The sequence below is a fragment of the Hemiscyllium ocellatum genome, chromosome 17 (assembly GCF_020745735.1).
Source record: "Hemiscyllium ocellatum isolate sHemOce1 chromosome 17, sHemOce1.pat.X.cur, whole genome shotgun sequence".
Classification (NCBI taxonomy): domain Eukaryota; kingdom Metazoa; phylum Chordata; class Chondrichthyes; order Orectolobiformes; family Hemiscylliidae; genus Hemiscyllium; species Hemiscyllium ocellatum.
In genome coordinates, this window is record NC_083417.1 from 16103160 (window position 1) to 16119509 (window position 16350).

The 16350-nt window shown below is 47.0% G+C and overlaps 1 protein-coding gene across 3 annotated transcripts in view; it reads left to right on the forward strand.

Annotated features, from left to right (window-relative positions):
• Positions 1-16350, forward strand: part of LOC132823874 (meckelin-like) — a 152169-nt gene that overhangs the window by 112397 nt on the left and 23422 nt on the right. For all 3 annotated transcript variants that reach the window (XM_060837954.1, XM_060837953.1, XM_060837952.1), the window contains exons 19-21: positions 5675-5774; positions 8248-8378; positions 15683-15823. In XM_060837954.1, the coding sequence (XP_060693937.1) occupies positions 5675-5774; positions 8248-8378; positions 15683-15823 (372 nt within the window). The remainder of the gene's footprint in view (positions 1-5674; positions 5775-8247; positions 8379-15682; positions 15824-16350) is intronic.

The window sequence follows — 16350 nt, forward strand, 5'->3', positions numbered from 1 at the left end:
ACTCCACTTTTAAGGAGCTATGAACCTGCACTCCAAGGTCTCTTTGTTCAGCAACACTCTCTAGGACCTTACCATTAAGTGTATAAGTCCTGTTAAGATTGGCTTTCCCAAAATGCAGCACCTTGCATTTATCCGAATTAAACTCCATCTGTCACTTCTCAGCTCATTGGCCCATCTGGTCCAGATCCTGTTGTAATCTGAGATAACCCTCTTTGCTGTCCACTACACATCCAATTTTGTTGTCATCTGCAAACTTACTAACTGTACCTGTTATGCTCACATCAAAATCATTTATGTAAATGACAAAAAGTAGAGGACACAGCACCGATCCTTGTGGCACTCCACTGGTCACAGGCCTCCAGTCTGAAAAACAGCCTTCCACCACCACCCTCTGTCTTCTACCTTTGAGTCAGTTCTATGTCCAAATGGCGAGTTCTCCCTGTATTCCATGAGATCTAACCTTGCTAATCAGTCTCCCATGGGGAACCTTGTCGAATGCTTTACTGAAGTCCATATAGATCACATCTACTGCTCTGCCCTCATCAATCTTCTTTGTTACTTCTTCAAAAACCTCAGTCAAGTTTGTGAGACATGATTTCCCACGCACAAAACCATGTTGAATATCCCTAATCAGTCCTTGCCTTTCCAAATACATGTACATCCTGTCCCTCAGGATTCCCTCTAACAACTTGGCCATCAAGGTCAGACTCACCGGTCTATAGTTCCCTGGCTTGTCCTTACCACCCTTCTTAAGTAGTGGCACCACGTTTGCCAACCTCCAGTCTTCCAGCACCTCCCATGTGATTATTGATGATACAAATATCTCAGCGAGAGGCCCAGCAAACACTTCTCTAATTTCCCACAGAGTTCTCGGGTATACCTGATCAGGTCCTGGGGATTTATCCACCTTTAACCGTTTCAAGACATCCAGCACTTCCTCCTCTGTAATCTGGACATTTCGCAAGATGTCACCATTTATTTCCCTACAGTCTATATCTTCCATATCCTTTTCCACAGTAAATACTGATGCAAAATATTCATTGAGTATCCCCCCCATTTTCTGTGGCTCCACACAAAGGCCACCTTGCTGATCTTTGAGGGGGCCTATTCTCTCCCTAGTTACCCTTTTGTCCTTAATATATTTGTAAAAACCCTTTGACTTCTCCTTAATTCTATTTGCTAAAGCTATCACATGTCCCCTTTTTGCCCTCCTGATTTCCCTCTTAAGTATACTCCTACTTCCTTTTTACTCTTCTAAGGATTCACTTGATCTATCCTGTCTATACCTGACATATGCTTCCTTCTTTGTCTTAACCAAACCCTCAATTTCTTTAGTCATCCAGCATTCCCTATACCTACCAGCCTTCCCTTTCACCCTGACAGGAATATACTTTCTCTGGGACTTTTGTTATCTCATTTCTGAAGGCTTCCCATTTTCCAGCCGTCCCTTTACCTGCAAACATCTGCCTTCAATCAGATTTCGAAAGTTCTTGCCTAATACCATCAAAATTAGCCTTTCTCCAATTTAGAACTTCAACTTTTAGATCTGGTCTATCCTTTTCCACCAGTATTTTAAAACGAATAGAATTATGGTCGCTGGTCCCAAAGTGCTCCCCCACTGACACCCCAGTCACCTGACCTGCCTTATTTCCCAAGTTTTGCACCTTCTCTAGTAGGTACATCCACATACTGAATCAGAAACTTGTCTTGTACGCACTTAAGAAATTCCTCTCCATCTAAACCCTTAACAATATGACTGTCCCAGTCGATATTTGGAAAGTTAAAATCCCCTACCATAACTAACCTATTATTCTTATAGATGGCTGATATGTCCTGACAAGTTTGTTTCTCAATTTCCCTCTGACTATTAGGGGGTCTATAATACAATCCCAATAAGGTGATCATCCCTTTCTTATTTCTCAGTTCCACCCAAATAACTTCCCTGGATGTATTTCCAGGAATATCCTCCCTCAGCACAGCTGTAATGCTATCCCTTATCAAAAATGCCACTCCCCCTCCTCTCTTGCCTCCCTTTCTATCCTTTCTGTAGCACTTGTATCCTGGAATATTAAGCTGCCAGTCCTGCCCATCCCTGAGGGTAAAAATAATGACTCCAGATGCTGGAAACCAGATTCTGGATTCGAGTGGAAAAGCACAGCAGTTCAGGCAACATCCGAGGAGCAGGAAAATCAATGTTTTGGGCAAAAGCCCTTCAGAAATACAGGCAGAGTGCCTGAAGGGTGGAGAGATCTTTCTGCCATCCCTGAGCCATGTTTCCGTAATTGCTATGATATCTCAGTTCCATGTTCCTAACCATGCCCTGAGTTCACCTGCTTTCCCTGTTAGGCCCCTTGCATTGAACTAAATGCAGTTTAATTTATTAGTTCTGCCTTGTCCCTGCCTGCCCTGACTGTTTGACTCCTGTTCTCAACTGTAGCAGTCTCAGATTGATCTCTTTCCTCAGTATCTCCCTGGGTCCCCCCACCTCCTCCCCCCATACCCCACCTCACTAGTTTAAATCCTCCCTAGCAGTTCTAGCCAATTTCCCTGCCAGTTTACTAGTGATTTAAAGTAATTTTCAAACGAAGTGAGGGTGATATGAGGGATGTGCAGTAAGGGTATGGAATGCACTGCCTGGAAATGCGGTGGTGAATTGAGGCATTTGAGAGGACGCTGAGTGATTATTTGGATAAAAACATTGTGCAAAGATACAGAGAAGAAGCAAGAATTTTACACGAGGTAACAATGCTCATTTTAAGAGCTGATGCAGACACAGCGAGTTGAATGCCATAAGACCTCTGTGATTCTGTAAATGCTGATGGGTCTTTATTTTTTTTTGGGATTGTCAAAGTGATTGGGTTTTTATAGAAAATGTTCATTCTGAATGTTGTGTGTCTGCTTTAAGTACTGGATCTGTGAATGAATCACGAACCAAGATGATCCCCACAGAATCAGTAGCCATGAGGAGTTCAGGAGCAGCATGTTCGAATAGGGAAAGGCGTGGGAAGTGTTGTGTAACTGCAGGTTGTTAGTTGTTTTGTTAGGTGAACCTGTTTGAGATGTTCAAGTAGATTGAATCTGTGCTACTTACCAAACCAGTGTAAGAGTAGTGATCCCCTGTTAAACACAGGGGCGACACGGTGGCTCAGTGGTTAGCACTGCTGCCTCACAGCACCAGGTTCCCAGGTTCGATTCCAACCTCAGGTAACTGTCTTCCTGGAGTTTGCACATTCTCCCCATGGCTGTGTGGGTTTCTCCAGGTGCTCTCGTCCAAAGACATGCAGGTCAGGCGAATTGCCCATGCTAAATTGCCCATAGTGTTAGGTGCATTATTCAGAGGGAAATTGGTCTGGGTGGGTTACTCTTCGGAGGGTTGGTATGGACTGGTTGGGCCGAAGGGCCTGTTTCCACACTGTAGGGAATCTAACCATTATAACACTGAAGACAAAAGCCAATTGAACAAACTCAGGGTTCAGCTCTGAATATTCCATGGCTCAATCATGGTGTATATTTCCTGCAAAGGCTTCTTAGACAGCACCTTCCAAAAGCAAAACCACTTCCACCTAAAAGGACAAGAATAGCAGATAGATGGGAGCACCACCACCTGCAATTTCACCTCCAAGCCACTCACCATCCTGATATTGGAAATATATCACTGTTCTTTCAGTGCCACTGGGTCAAAGTCTTGGAATTCCCTTCTCAACAGCACTGAAGGTGCCTCAATACCAAATACACTGCAGCAATTCAAGATTGTCAGTTAACTGACACCTTCACAAGGGCAATTAGGGATGAGCAATAAATGCTGGCCAAGCCAGTGTCTTCCACATCCCCTCAATGAACAAAACAAAGTTGAAATCCAAAACATTGTCTTCTAAAATAAATGTCACTGTCACCTTCCTTCGACTGACTGAACTGGTCCTCACTCTGAACAACTTCTCTTTCCAATCCTCCCACTTCCTCCAAATCAAAGAAGTAGCCATGGGCACTTGCATGGGCCCCAGCAATGCCTGCCTCTTCATAGGATATGGGGAACAGTCCATCTTCCGCAGCTACACTGACACCACACCCCACCTTTTCCTCCGCTACATCGATGACTGTATCGACGCTGCCTCGTGCTCCCACAAGGAGGTTGAACAGTTCATCCACTTTACTAACACCTTCCACCCCGGCCTCAAATTTACCTGGACCATCTCAGACTCCTCCCTCACCTTCCTGGACCTCTCCATTTCTATCTCAGGCGACCGAATTAACACGGACATTTATTATAAACCGACCAACTCCCACAGCTACCTAGACTACACCTCCTCCCACCCTGCCCCTGTAAAAATGCCATCCCATATTCCCAATTCCTTCGTCTCCGCCGCATCTGCTCCCAGGAGGACCAGTTCCAATACCGAACAACCCAGATGGCCTCTTTCTTCAAAGACCGCAATTTCCCCTCAGACATGGTTGACGATGCTCTCCACCGCATCTCCTCCACTTCCCGCTTCTCTGCCCTTGAGCCCCACCCCTCCAATCGCCACCAGGACAGAACCCCACTGATCCTCACCTACCACCCCACCAACCTCCATATACATCGTATCATCTGTCGTCATTTCCGCCACTTCCAAACGGACCCCACCACCAGGGATATATTTTTCTCCCCTCCTCTATCAGCGTTCTGAAAAGACCACTCCCTTCGTGACTCCCTCGTCAGGTCCACACCTCCCACCAACCCAACCTCCACTCCCGGGATCTTCCCCTGCAACCGTAAGAAATGCAAAACTTGTGCCCACACCTCCCCCCTTACTTCCCTCCAAGACCCCAAGGGATCCTTCCATATCCGCCACAAATTCACCTGCACCTCCACACACATCATTTACTGCATCCGCTGCACCCGATGTGGCCTCCTCTATATTGGGGAGACAGGCCGCCTACTTGCGGAACGTTTCAGAGAACACCTCTGGGACACCCGGACCAACCAACCCAACCATCCCGTGGCTCAACACTTCAACTCCCCCTCCCACTCCATCAAGGACATGCAGGTCCTTGGCCTCCTCCATCGCCAGACCATAGCAACACAATGGCTGGAGGAAGAGTGCCTCATCTTCCACCTAGGAACCCTCCAACCACAAGGGATGAACTCAGACTTCTCCAGTTTCCTCATTTCCCCTCCCCCCACCTTGTCTCAGTCCCAACCCTCAAACTCAGCACCACCTTCCTAACCTGCAATCTTCTTCCTGACCTCTCCGCGCCCAGCCCCACTCCGGCCTATCACCCTCACCTTATTACCCTTACCTTATCACTCTCACCTTAACCTCCTTCCTATCGCATTTCCAATGCGCCTCCCCCAAATCCCTCCTCCCTACCTTTTATCTTAGCCTGCCTGGCACACTTTCCTCATTCCTGAAGAAGGGCTCATGTCTGAAACGTCGATTCTCCTGCTCCTTGGATGCTGCCTGACCTGCTGTACTTTTCCAGCAACACATTTTCAGCTCTAAAATAAATGTACCAACAGATTTGTTTCTGAACACAGCATAATCTATTACTGAGTATTGTCTGACTCTGGGGCCAGGATAGGGAGGTCTCTGTGATAAATCGTTCAATGTACAAACAGCTCACAATGTCCCTGTTACTCTGAGAGTCTCTGTGGAAGGCATACTCCCCTAACATTGAGATATCCGATATCTTTCAGGCGCTGGAGCTGATTCACATCTTGATTGTTCAGGTCACCGTATCGATCTTCCTGATAGACTGGGAAAAGCCAAAGGGCAGACCTCTGCCAAAACCAGCAGGTACAGTTACGCACCGTCATTCTGTGTTCTGGTGATGAGTATTGACAATTTGCAAATTGGTTCCCATGTTTCCTGTGATACAGCAGTGACTGGTTATGTAGCAGTTCACTCAGGGAGGAAGAGTTGGTGAGGAAACATGCATTTTCATAAACGTCTTATAACCTGGAACAATGGACAACAACGATACAGAATCCAATGGACCTTCTGTCACACAGCTGACTAGGAAACTCTATTGCTCTCACTCCCTATTACTTGCAAGTGATAGAATCACTTCAGCCAGTGATTCAGAAACTTTTTGGCTGCCTAATCAATACACCTTCCTTAGCCATCAGGTCCTGAAATGGGTCTTGAACCCAGAGCTCAGGGCTCAGAGGCAGGGGAACTTACCCACTGCACCATTGCAAATGTTTGGAGCGTACGGCCTCTCTATCCTGTTTGACCATTCAATAAGATCAAAGCTGATCTGTTTGAGGTTTGAGTCCCACATTCTCATTGACCTCTGTCGTCCCTTGATTCCTTTGCACAACAAACATCGGTTTACGTTCTCTGTAAAGATATTCAGTGACCCTGCCTCCGCTATCTTCTGAGGCAAAGAGTTCCAAAGTGACACAAAGTTTCTTTGAGATAAATAATTTCTGTTGATCCATGGATTCCGTGGGCTAACTCCCTGTCACCGTGAGAGGGCAATAGGTGCTAACTCACCGTTACAGTGAGAGGGAGGTGGGTGCTGACTCACCGTTACAGTGAGAGGGAGGTGGGTGCTAGCTCACCGTTACAGTGAGAGGGAGGTGGGTGCTGACTCACCGTTACAGTGAGAGGGAGGTGGGTGCTAGCTCACCGTTACAGTGAGAGGGAGGTGGGTGCTGACTCACCGTTACAGTGAGAGGGAGGTGGGTACTGACTCACCGTTACAGTGAGAGGGAGGTGGGTGCTGACTCACCGTTACAGTGAGAGGGAGGTGGGTGCTGATTCACCGTTAGACTGAGAGGGAGGTGGGCACTGACTCACCGTTACAGTGAGAGGGAGGTGGGTGCTGATTCACCGTTACAGTGAGAGGAAGGTGGGCACTGACTCACCGTTACAGTGAGAGGGAGGTGGGTGCTGATTCACCGTTACAATGAGAGGGAGGTGGGCGCTAACCCACCGTTACAGTGAGAGGGAGGTGGGTGCTGACTCACCGTTACAGTGTGAGCGAAGTAAGATTAAGTCAGATCTAAAACTAGCATTTGATGTATCCTTGTGTGACCAAAAGCCCGTCAGATTAACACTGCATAATGTTGTCACTTCACTGAATGGAATTTGAGGGGTTGGTTTGCATTGGAAGTGAAAGGATTGGCGAAGCTGGGAGAGGAGAAGACGTTCGACAGAGATTTTTAAAACCACGTGCTACTTATGTCCTCGGCCCCAAGCTTCTGACTCCAAACTCTGCAACCCTCAACTCTATAACCGTGAACTCTGACCTGCACTCTATAACCCTGACCTCTGACCTGAGCTCTGTCAGCCTGAACTCTGACCTGAGTTCTCTCACCCTGAACTCTGACCCGAGCTCTGTAACCCTGAACTCTGACCCAAGCTCTGTAACCAGGAGTTCTGACCCAGGCACAGAAACCTCTTCCCTCTTTGCCCTGGGCACAGAGCTTCCTTGTCTCCCAGTCCCTAGAGATGTGATCCCCTACGCTGGGTCTTGCCACACAGGTGAGATAGGGAGGAACTGTTCCCATTGGTTAAACGTTCAAGAACCAAATAGTGTAGATTGAAGGTGTTTGGTGAAAGAAGCAACCTGGGAATAATGTAATAACCAGCAATAACCTGAGTAATAACATGGTCCTGCAGTGAGTGGATCGGATGTGGCGTGCCCTCCTTCAGGGTCTGGTGGGCGCAGATACATTCCTGGCTTTCAAAAAGTATTCAACAAGCTGCTCAAGGGAGAAGATTCTCAGAGCTACAGGGAAAGGGGATGAAGCTTTTACTGAGAACGAGCACAGATTGGACAGGCTGAACAACCTCATCACATGCTATATACATTCAGTGATTCCATTCTACAATTCAAATCTGTCCAACAATGGCTTCCTCCTTGGTTGGAACATAACTTCTGGTTTATTTATTGCTGATCTTAGGGTGGCACAATGGCTCAGTGGTGAGCACTGCTGCCTCACAGCACCAGCGTCCCAGGTTCGATTCCAGCCTCGGGCGACTGTCTGTGTGGAGTTTGCACATTCTCCCCGTGTCTGCGTGGGTTTCCTCCGGGTGCTCCGGTTTCTTCCCACAGTCCAAAAATATGCAGGTCAGGTGAATTGGCCATGCTAAATTGCCCATAGTGTTAGGTGCATTAGTCAGAGGAAAGTGGGTCTGGGTGGGTTACTCTTTGGAGGGTTGGTGTGGACTTGTTGGGCCGAAGGGCCTGTTTCCACACTGTAGGGAATCTAATCTAAAGTGCATTAGCCTGGCATCCTAATGTTATTCCTTCCTGCAGCAAACAAGTCAGTTCCATCCTCGGTCAGTATCTGGAGAACTTACTTCATTGCCAATGAGTGGAATGAAATTCAGACCAAGAGAAAGATAAATCCAATTCTGCAACTGTTTGCTGTACTGTTACTGTTGGAGGTAAGTGGCTGTCCTGGGGATTATCAGAGTACTGAGTGGCCTGTAATGGGGAGTTTAAAAATGTGTTGCTGGAAAAGCGCAGCAAGCCGGGCAGCATCAGATGTTTCGGGCATAAGCCCTTCGTCGGGGAGCCCTTGTAATGGGGAATGTCAGAGTCTGGAGTGGCCTGTAATGAGTGGTGTTGGAGTATGGAGTGGCCTGTAATGGGGAGTGTCAGAGTCTGGAGTGACCTGTAATGGGTGGCGTTGGAGTATGGAGTGGCCTGTAATGGGGAGTGTCAGAGTCTAAAGTGACCTGTAATGAGTGGTGTTGGAGTATGGAGTGGCCTGTAATGGGGAGTGTCAGAGTCTAGAGTGACCTGTAATAGGTAGTCGGAAATGGGATGCTGGAGATTAGAATCAAGATTAGGCTGGTGCTGGAAAAGTACAGCAGGACCAAGGAGCAAGAAAATTGATGTTTCATGCAAAAGCACTCCATCAGGAATGCCCAAAACATCGATTTTCCTGTTCCTCGGATGCTGCCCGACCTGCGATGCTTTTCCCGCACCACTCTAATCTTGACTGTAATGGGTAGTGTTGGAGTATGGAGCGGGCTGTAATGGGGAATGTTGCAGTATGGAGTGGGCTGGAATGGGGAGTGTTGGAATATTGAATGGGATATTTGGAATATTGAATAAACTGTCATGGGGAGTATTGGGGTATTGTGGATTGTAATGGGGAGTATTGGAATATTGAGTGCATAGTAATGGGGAGTGTTGAAGTATTGCGTGGTCTGTAATAGGGTGTGTTGGAATATTGAGTGGTCTGTAATGGAGTGTGTTGGAATACTGAGTGGTCGGTAATGGGGTATGTTGGAATATTGAGTGGTCTGTAATGGAGTGTGTTGGAATATTGAGTGGTCGGTAATGGGGTATGTTGGAATATTGAGTGCACTGTACTAGGGAGTGTTGGAATATTGAGTGGTCTGTAATGGGGAGTGTTGAAGTATTGAGTGGTCTGTAATGGGGAGTGTTGGAGTATTGAGTGGGCTGTAATGGGGAGTGTTGGAATATTGAATGAGCTGTAATGGGGAGTGTTAAAGTTTGCAGTGGGTTGTAATAAGGAGAGTTGGTTTATATAGTGAATCTAATAGCATAGTATTGGACTTTAGTTAGCTTACATTAGACGGTTAAACTCTATGATGTGTTGGAATATTGAGTGCACTGTACTAGGGAGTGTTGAAGTATTGAGTGGTCTGTAATGGGGAGTGTTGAAGTATTGAGTGGTCTGTAATGGGGAGTGATGGCCGAGCAATGAAGCTCTGGATTTAACAGTGAAGCTACAGTGTACTGTATGAACTCTGTGTTGAGTTGGCTGCTGTGTGGCAGTGAGTTTAAATTCGGCTCTGATAGGAACTTGCCTATCTCATTTTGATTCAAGTATTCAATTTTCATTCACGTGTTCTACCTGCCTGCAGAAATTGAGCCACAATTTATACTAACGCCCTTGGAGTAATCTCATAGGGATGGGTGCTTGCCTGTACTCAGCCTTTCATCTAGTACTGTCTCACTAATGGAGACATGTCCCGGCCAGAACAGTTAGTTAGAACATCACAAGTGAAAGTTCCACCCTCTCTCCATGTGTTTCCACTAAGATTGTGGCAAGACTCAGCTCAGCTGGAGTGTGTGGAGTTAGTAACAGATTTGCATTAAACTGAGATGGTGGAGGAGGCGGTGTGAGGGAAGAGGGAGAAAGATCACAGGGGATGTATCTGGTTCCAACAGCATCCTCAGGCTGTTTTCTCAGGGAAAGAATCCTGTTATTCTCCCAGGTTCGTAGGAAATTAGATTGTGGTTTGGCATGAGCAGGGTTTGAATGCAAGAACACAGAATTCCCCCCAAGTTACTGTAGTTGGGGGATTAGTGACCTTCCACATGTGAAATTCCGCTGGCCACTATTCAAAGAGCAGAACAAATTCCTCTTGGTATAGCTGAGCTGAAGGATCTGTCTTTTATCAGTGAGCAGGAAGGAACGCATTATTTGTTCCAGATACGAGTCACCAGGACAGCATTTCGGAAAGTACTTGGGAAGAACTTTATTCTGCTGGTTGTTTCTAAGTCAGTTAAAGCTGTTGCTGCTGATTCCTAACAGCTTCTGTCAAGTTGAAAAGAAGCAATAGACATTAAAAACTAATCTTTAGTATTTGTCCTTCCATTGATTAATCAGTGATTTGGAAATGATATTTTTTTCTGCTCTATGCAGTGTATGAATTTTAAAGCATTGTCATTTCTAAGGATCAAAGTTTTGGAATACAGTTTTTACATGATGTGCAGGAATATTTTTAGGAAAATCCACCTTCTTCTCTCACCACCACCATTGGCTGGTCCCCAAGGTTATTTTTACCACACAGCTGTAATTCCTTTTTCATTGGTTGTTGAATGATAGTGATAGTGCACTTGATATTGTGCTGCACAAAAGGTTAGTACACATGGCATAGGTGTAATTTATTAGCTTGGATAGAGGTTTGGCTAAACCGAGAAAAAGCAGAGGGTCAAGATAAGTGGGTCTTTTTCTGATTGATAAGCTTAACTAGTGGGGTGCTGCAGGATGAGTCCTAAGGTCTCCAACTCAGATCCAAGATAGCAGCAGATTAGGACACTTCAGCCAGACTACGCCTGCTATGTCCCTTCTCGGAGTCGCCCTGAACTCCCAGACTCAGTGTAGATCCAGTGTGGCGGTCTCTTGGCTGGGTATGGCGGTCTTAGCCCAGTATGGCAGTCACTTGGCCCAGTGTGATGGTCTCTCGGCCTAATGTGGTGGTCTCTCACCCTGATGTGGTGGTCTCTCAGCCTGATGCGGTGGTCTCTCAGCCTGATGCGGTGGTCTCTCGGCCTGATGCGGTGATCTCTCGGCCTGACGTGGTGATCTCTCAGCCTGGCGTGGTGGTCTCTCAGCTCCATGTGGTGGTCTCTTGGCCTGACGTGGTGATCTCTCAGCCTGGCGTGGTGGTCTGTCTGCTTGACGCGGTGGTCTCTCGGCTCGATGTGGTGGTCTCTCAGCCTGATATGGTGGTCTCTCAGCTTGAAGTGGTGGTCACTCAGCACAGTGTAGCAGTCTCTCGGCCTGGTATGGTGGTCTCCTGGTCCAGTTTGGTGTTCTCTTAGCCTGGTATGGCAGTCCGTCTGCCCAGTATGGTGGCCTCTCAGCCCAGCGTGGCGGTCTCTCGGCCTGGCGAGAGGTCTCTTGGCTCAGTGTGTTGGTCTCTTGGCTGATCTCTCAGCATGGTGTGGCAGTCTCTCTGCCCATTGTGGTGGTCTCTCGGCCCAATGTGGCGGTCTCTCAGTACAGTGTGGCAGTCTCTCGGCCCAGTGTGGGTGTTTCTTGACCCGACATAGTGGTCTCTCAGCCTGGCTTGGCGGTCTCTCGGCCCAGCATGGCGGTCTCTTGGCCCAGTGTGGTGGTCTGTCAGTCTGGCATAGCCTCAGTGTGAACTTCCAGCCTCGAGTTGATTCCAGAATGGTCTCCTAGCCTTGGGAGACTCAAGGTGAAGCTCTGTATGGTCTGTAGTCAAAGCCTGGTGCAGACTGAAATCAAAGCCCAGTGTGGACTGGAGTCAAGGCCTGGTGCGGACTGGAGTCAAGGCTCAGTGTGGACTGGGGTCAAGGCTCAGTGTGGACTGGGGTCAAGGCCCAATTGGACTGGAGTCAAGGCCCAGTGTGAACTGGAGTCAAGGCCCAGTATGGAGTGGAGTCAGGGCTCAGTGTGGAATGGAGTTAAGGCCCTGTGCGGAGTGGAGTCAAGACCCGGTGTGGACTGGGATCAAGGCCCGGTGTGGACTGGCGTCAAGGCCCGGTGTAGACTGGAGCTAAGACCGGTGTGGACTGCAGTCAAGGCCTTGCGCAGACTGGAATCAAGGCTCGGTGTGGACTGGCGTCAAGGCTCAGTGTGGACTGGGGTCAAGGCCCAATGTGGACTGGAGTCAAGGCCAGGTGTGAACTGGAGTCAAGGCCCGGTGTGGACTGGAGTCAAGGCTCAGTGCGGACTGGAGTCAAGGCCCAGTGCGGACTGGAGTCAAGGCCCAGTGCGGACTGGAGTCAAGGCCCAGTGCGGACTGGAGTCAAGGCCCAGTGCGGACTGGAGTCAAGGCTCAGTGTGGACTGGGGTCAAGGCCCATTGTGATTTAGAGCCAAGGCACATTGCGGAGTGAATTCAAGACCCAGTGCAGAGTGGAGTCAAGTCCCTGTGTGGACTGGAACCAAGGCCCAATGTGGACTGAAATCAAGGCCCTGTGCGGACTAGAGTCAAGGCCCAGTGTGGAGTGAAGTCAAGACTCAGTGCGAAGTGGAGTCAAGGCCCAGTGTGGACTGGAATCAAGGCCCGGTGTGGACTGAAATTAAGGCCCAGTGCAGACTGGAGTCAAGGCCCGGTGCCGACTGGAGGTTAGGTGCCAGTATGTACTGGGTTGGAAGGCTTGTTGTTCTGATCTTTTTATTCCTCTATTTTCTAAATTATTCCTATAGTCAGTGATGCTGGACTTCTTACTTCTTTATTTTTGTAATTTTTTTTCCTCAGGACTTGTGCTGAAGGTTGGTACCTTGTACCTAAGATGGCACCATAAATGGCGACTTGTAAACTTAACGCCATACTCACTTGAGTACATGTGACAATAAAGCTAATTCAATTAATTCAATACAACCATTTACAATTTATATCTTGGATGTGGGGACAGAAAGTGCTATAGCCATTTTTGCAGATGACATTAAAATAAGTGGGGAAGTAAGTTGCAATGAAGAAATAAGAACTTTACAACTGGATGTGGATAGATTACATGAATGGGCCAAAAATTGGCTGTTGAATTTGGATTGATAAAGTTAATGTAGAAAGGGTGTGGGGCAATCTCGAATAAGCGGACATAGTTTCAGGATAAGGGTTAGAAGGTTTAAAACAGAGGTGAGGAGAAATTACATCTCTCATCAATCTATGGAATTCTTTACCCCAGAGTGTGGTGGTTGCCAGGACACTGAGTAAACTTCAGGGGGACATTTTTAATTTAAAGTGTTTTGAAGAATTATAGAGAGTGGGCAGGAAAGTGGAGGTGAGGCTATGATGAGATCAGCCTGGATTGTATTGAATGAAGGAGCAGGCTTAAGAGGCTGACTTACCTACTCCTGAAGAAGGGCTTATGCCCGAAACGTCAATTCTTCTGCTCCTCGGATGCTGCCTGGCCTGCTGTGTTTTTCCAGCATCACATTTTTCAACTCTGGTCTCCAGCATCTGCAGTCCTCACTTTCTCCTTACCTACTCCTGCACCTGTTTCATATGTGCTTCTGATCATCAGTGAGCTGTATGACTGAGTGAGCATCATTGCTGAGTACACTCCTCTGCCTTCCTAACATCCCTGTACATCTTCATGGCCAACATGACGTCAGTACATCAGTCAGAAGCTGCTAACCGAACTAGTAGTTATTGCATTTTTGTCTATGTAGATCATTTTAACAGTGCGTGTGAAAATTATGGAGACATTAAGAGTTTCAGGCTAGCCAGATTTTCTTTTCCCCCCACTCATAGCCTTCTGGCAATTCTGTTCTGGCTAGAGGAAGATGAACAAGAGAGGATAGGACAAATACAGCGGCAAAGATAGGGAATTTGGATATAAGTAGGGGTGCTCCCAATGCCTTACCATCCTAGTAAAGTGGACAGGCCCAGGAGTGTACCCATCCCTGGCTGCAGCTGTTAGTTTTAAACATTAATGAGTCAAAATGTGCCAAGAATCAATCACAAGATAAACAATTGCTTATGGGGCTGAAATTTGTCAAGGTTGTCCATAACATTGAGCAACAAAGTGGTCATGATGAGACCTGCAAAAGGTAATCTTCACCACCCCCTCTCTGACTGTCAAAGACCAAGTACCACTGCCAGTGATCCCGAGTCTGGAAAATTAACCAGGACCTATCATAATGGTGGAGAAATGTTGCTGGAAAAGCGCAGCAGTTCAGGCAGCATCCGAGGAGTAGGAGAATCGATGTTTCGGGCATCATCCCTTTCCTGTTGAAGGACTTATTCCTGAAACGTCGATTCTCCTGCTCCTCAGATGCTGCCTGACCTGCTGTGCTTGTCCAGCACCATACTCAACTCTGATCTTCAGCATCTGCAGTCATCGCTTTCTCCTATTATAACAGTGGGCTGCTGAGGCTACACTGATATTGTAGGTCAGACAAATGGCTGGGTCATTGCTCTTGGTGTATCAATAATGCCACCCTCTGTGGCAAATGGTGTCTGGTAGGAAATTGCTGGTCTTGGTTATTGGGAACAGAGGCTAAGGGAAGTTATGCCAGTAGTTTGTTTGTTTATTCATTTCTACTTGGGATCCTCGCAGGAGAATGTTTAGCCAATATAGTCCATTTCTTCAGAGAAAGGTCCTCCCATTGACTTCACTCCCCCCATTAGGTTCGACCATGGTTGGTGTGTCACCATCCAGTCTCTGGTGAAACCACTATGACATTCTGATGGCCAAATGACATTACCTTGAAGCGTCATGAATACTTGAGTTCAGCACTGATGTAGAAATTGATACTTGAGGAAACTTAGTTCCTCCAAACTAATCCTAACCAGTCAATGCTGAGGCAGGGCATCATTACACCACCAATTACCAACTTCCATACATATACCATCTTTAAAACGTTGCAGGATAACCACAAACAATCCATCATACCAAACCACACAAGGAGTGACTATGTCATATGTCCAAAAGCCTCACTGAAGAAGTAGGTTTTAAGATGCATCTTTAAGGAGAAAAGCAGGTAGAGAAGATGATGAGTTAGAGAGGGAATTCGAGAGTTTAGGGTCTTGGCAACTGAAAACATGGTGCCCAGTGATTAAGCAATTAAAATTTGGTTTGGTCAAAGGGCCAGAATTAAAAGAGCTCCATTCACCTTGGCTTCCAGCGATTACAAACTAGACTCGAATGATCTGACTTCCTTGACTGAGGGTCATACTGCAGTGGCTCTTAGCGCCTTCTTAGTAGCAGGTTCAAATATCAATGTTTGCAGCACTGACAATGTTAACACTCTGCTACAGCATTCCAAAGTAAATCCCACTACCCTGTGCTCTCCCATTAGCCCTGTATCCAGAAATATTGTCTACTTTGCCCTTAAAAGGAGTCTTGTCCACAACCTCTGCATCTCCCTTTGGTGAAATGTTCTGTGCTCCAGTGCCAATTTGCATAAAGAAATTCCTCTCGCTCTTTCTCCTTTATTCTCAGCAGAAGACACAAATTTGGCCGCTGTAATGAATTCCTGTAACTGGCTTGCATATTTTTAATTCCAGGTCATTGGCTTGAAGAACATTGCCCGAAGAGATCTGAATTTGAATCTGCATCCTGAACCTGATGTCAATCTGGCTCCCTGGAGTCCAATTCTCCGATACGGAATAGCAGTATCCATGTGGCTGGCAGTCGGTTTAGCTCAAGTAAGACAGTTTCAGATGCTTCAGTTATTGTGCTGGGGGCCCTGACAATAATAAGTGGATAGCAGTTCCATCAGCGACATGAAGTAAACCGACCAAGAGTTTAGGTTCCTTATCCTACCACATTCACATTTTTCCCTCGTATGACTGTCATACTGCTGGCAGCTAAAGAGAAGCTTTCCATAAGGAAGGATTTGATTAAACATAAATCTTTTTAAGAATTTGAACAGTTGGACACATGACAGAGGACTTTGTTTCAGTCAGGAGAAAGGAAACTGGGAAGATGAGAAGGCCTTACATTTCAACAATGTCTCCTGCAATCTCCGGCCAAGCCACGCTCCCCCTGCGCTCAACAGATGCTGTTGTTTTATAGGCAAACCAGTAGTCAGTTTGCACACAGAAAGATCCCATAAACAGCAACATGGTGATATCTGGGTAAATGGAGAGCTGCACTCAGTGTCAGCCAAGTGACCCTAATAGTCCTTTCAGGTGGTTGCTTGTGGGCAGAAGGCCATCACTGCTCAAGTTTG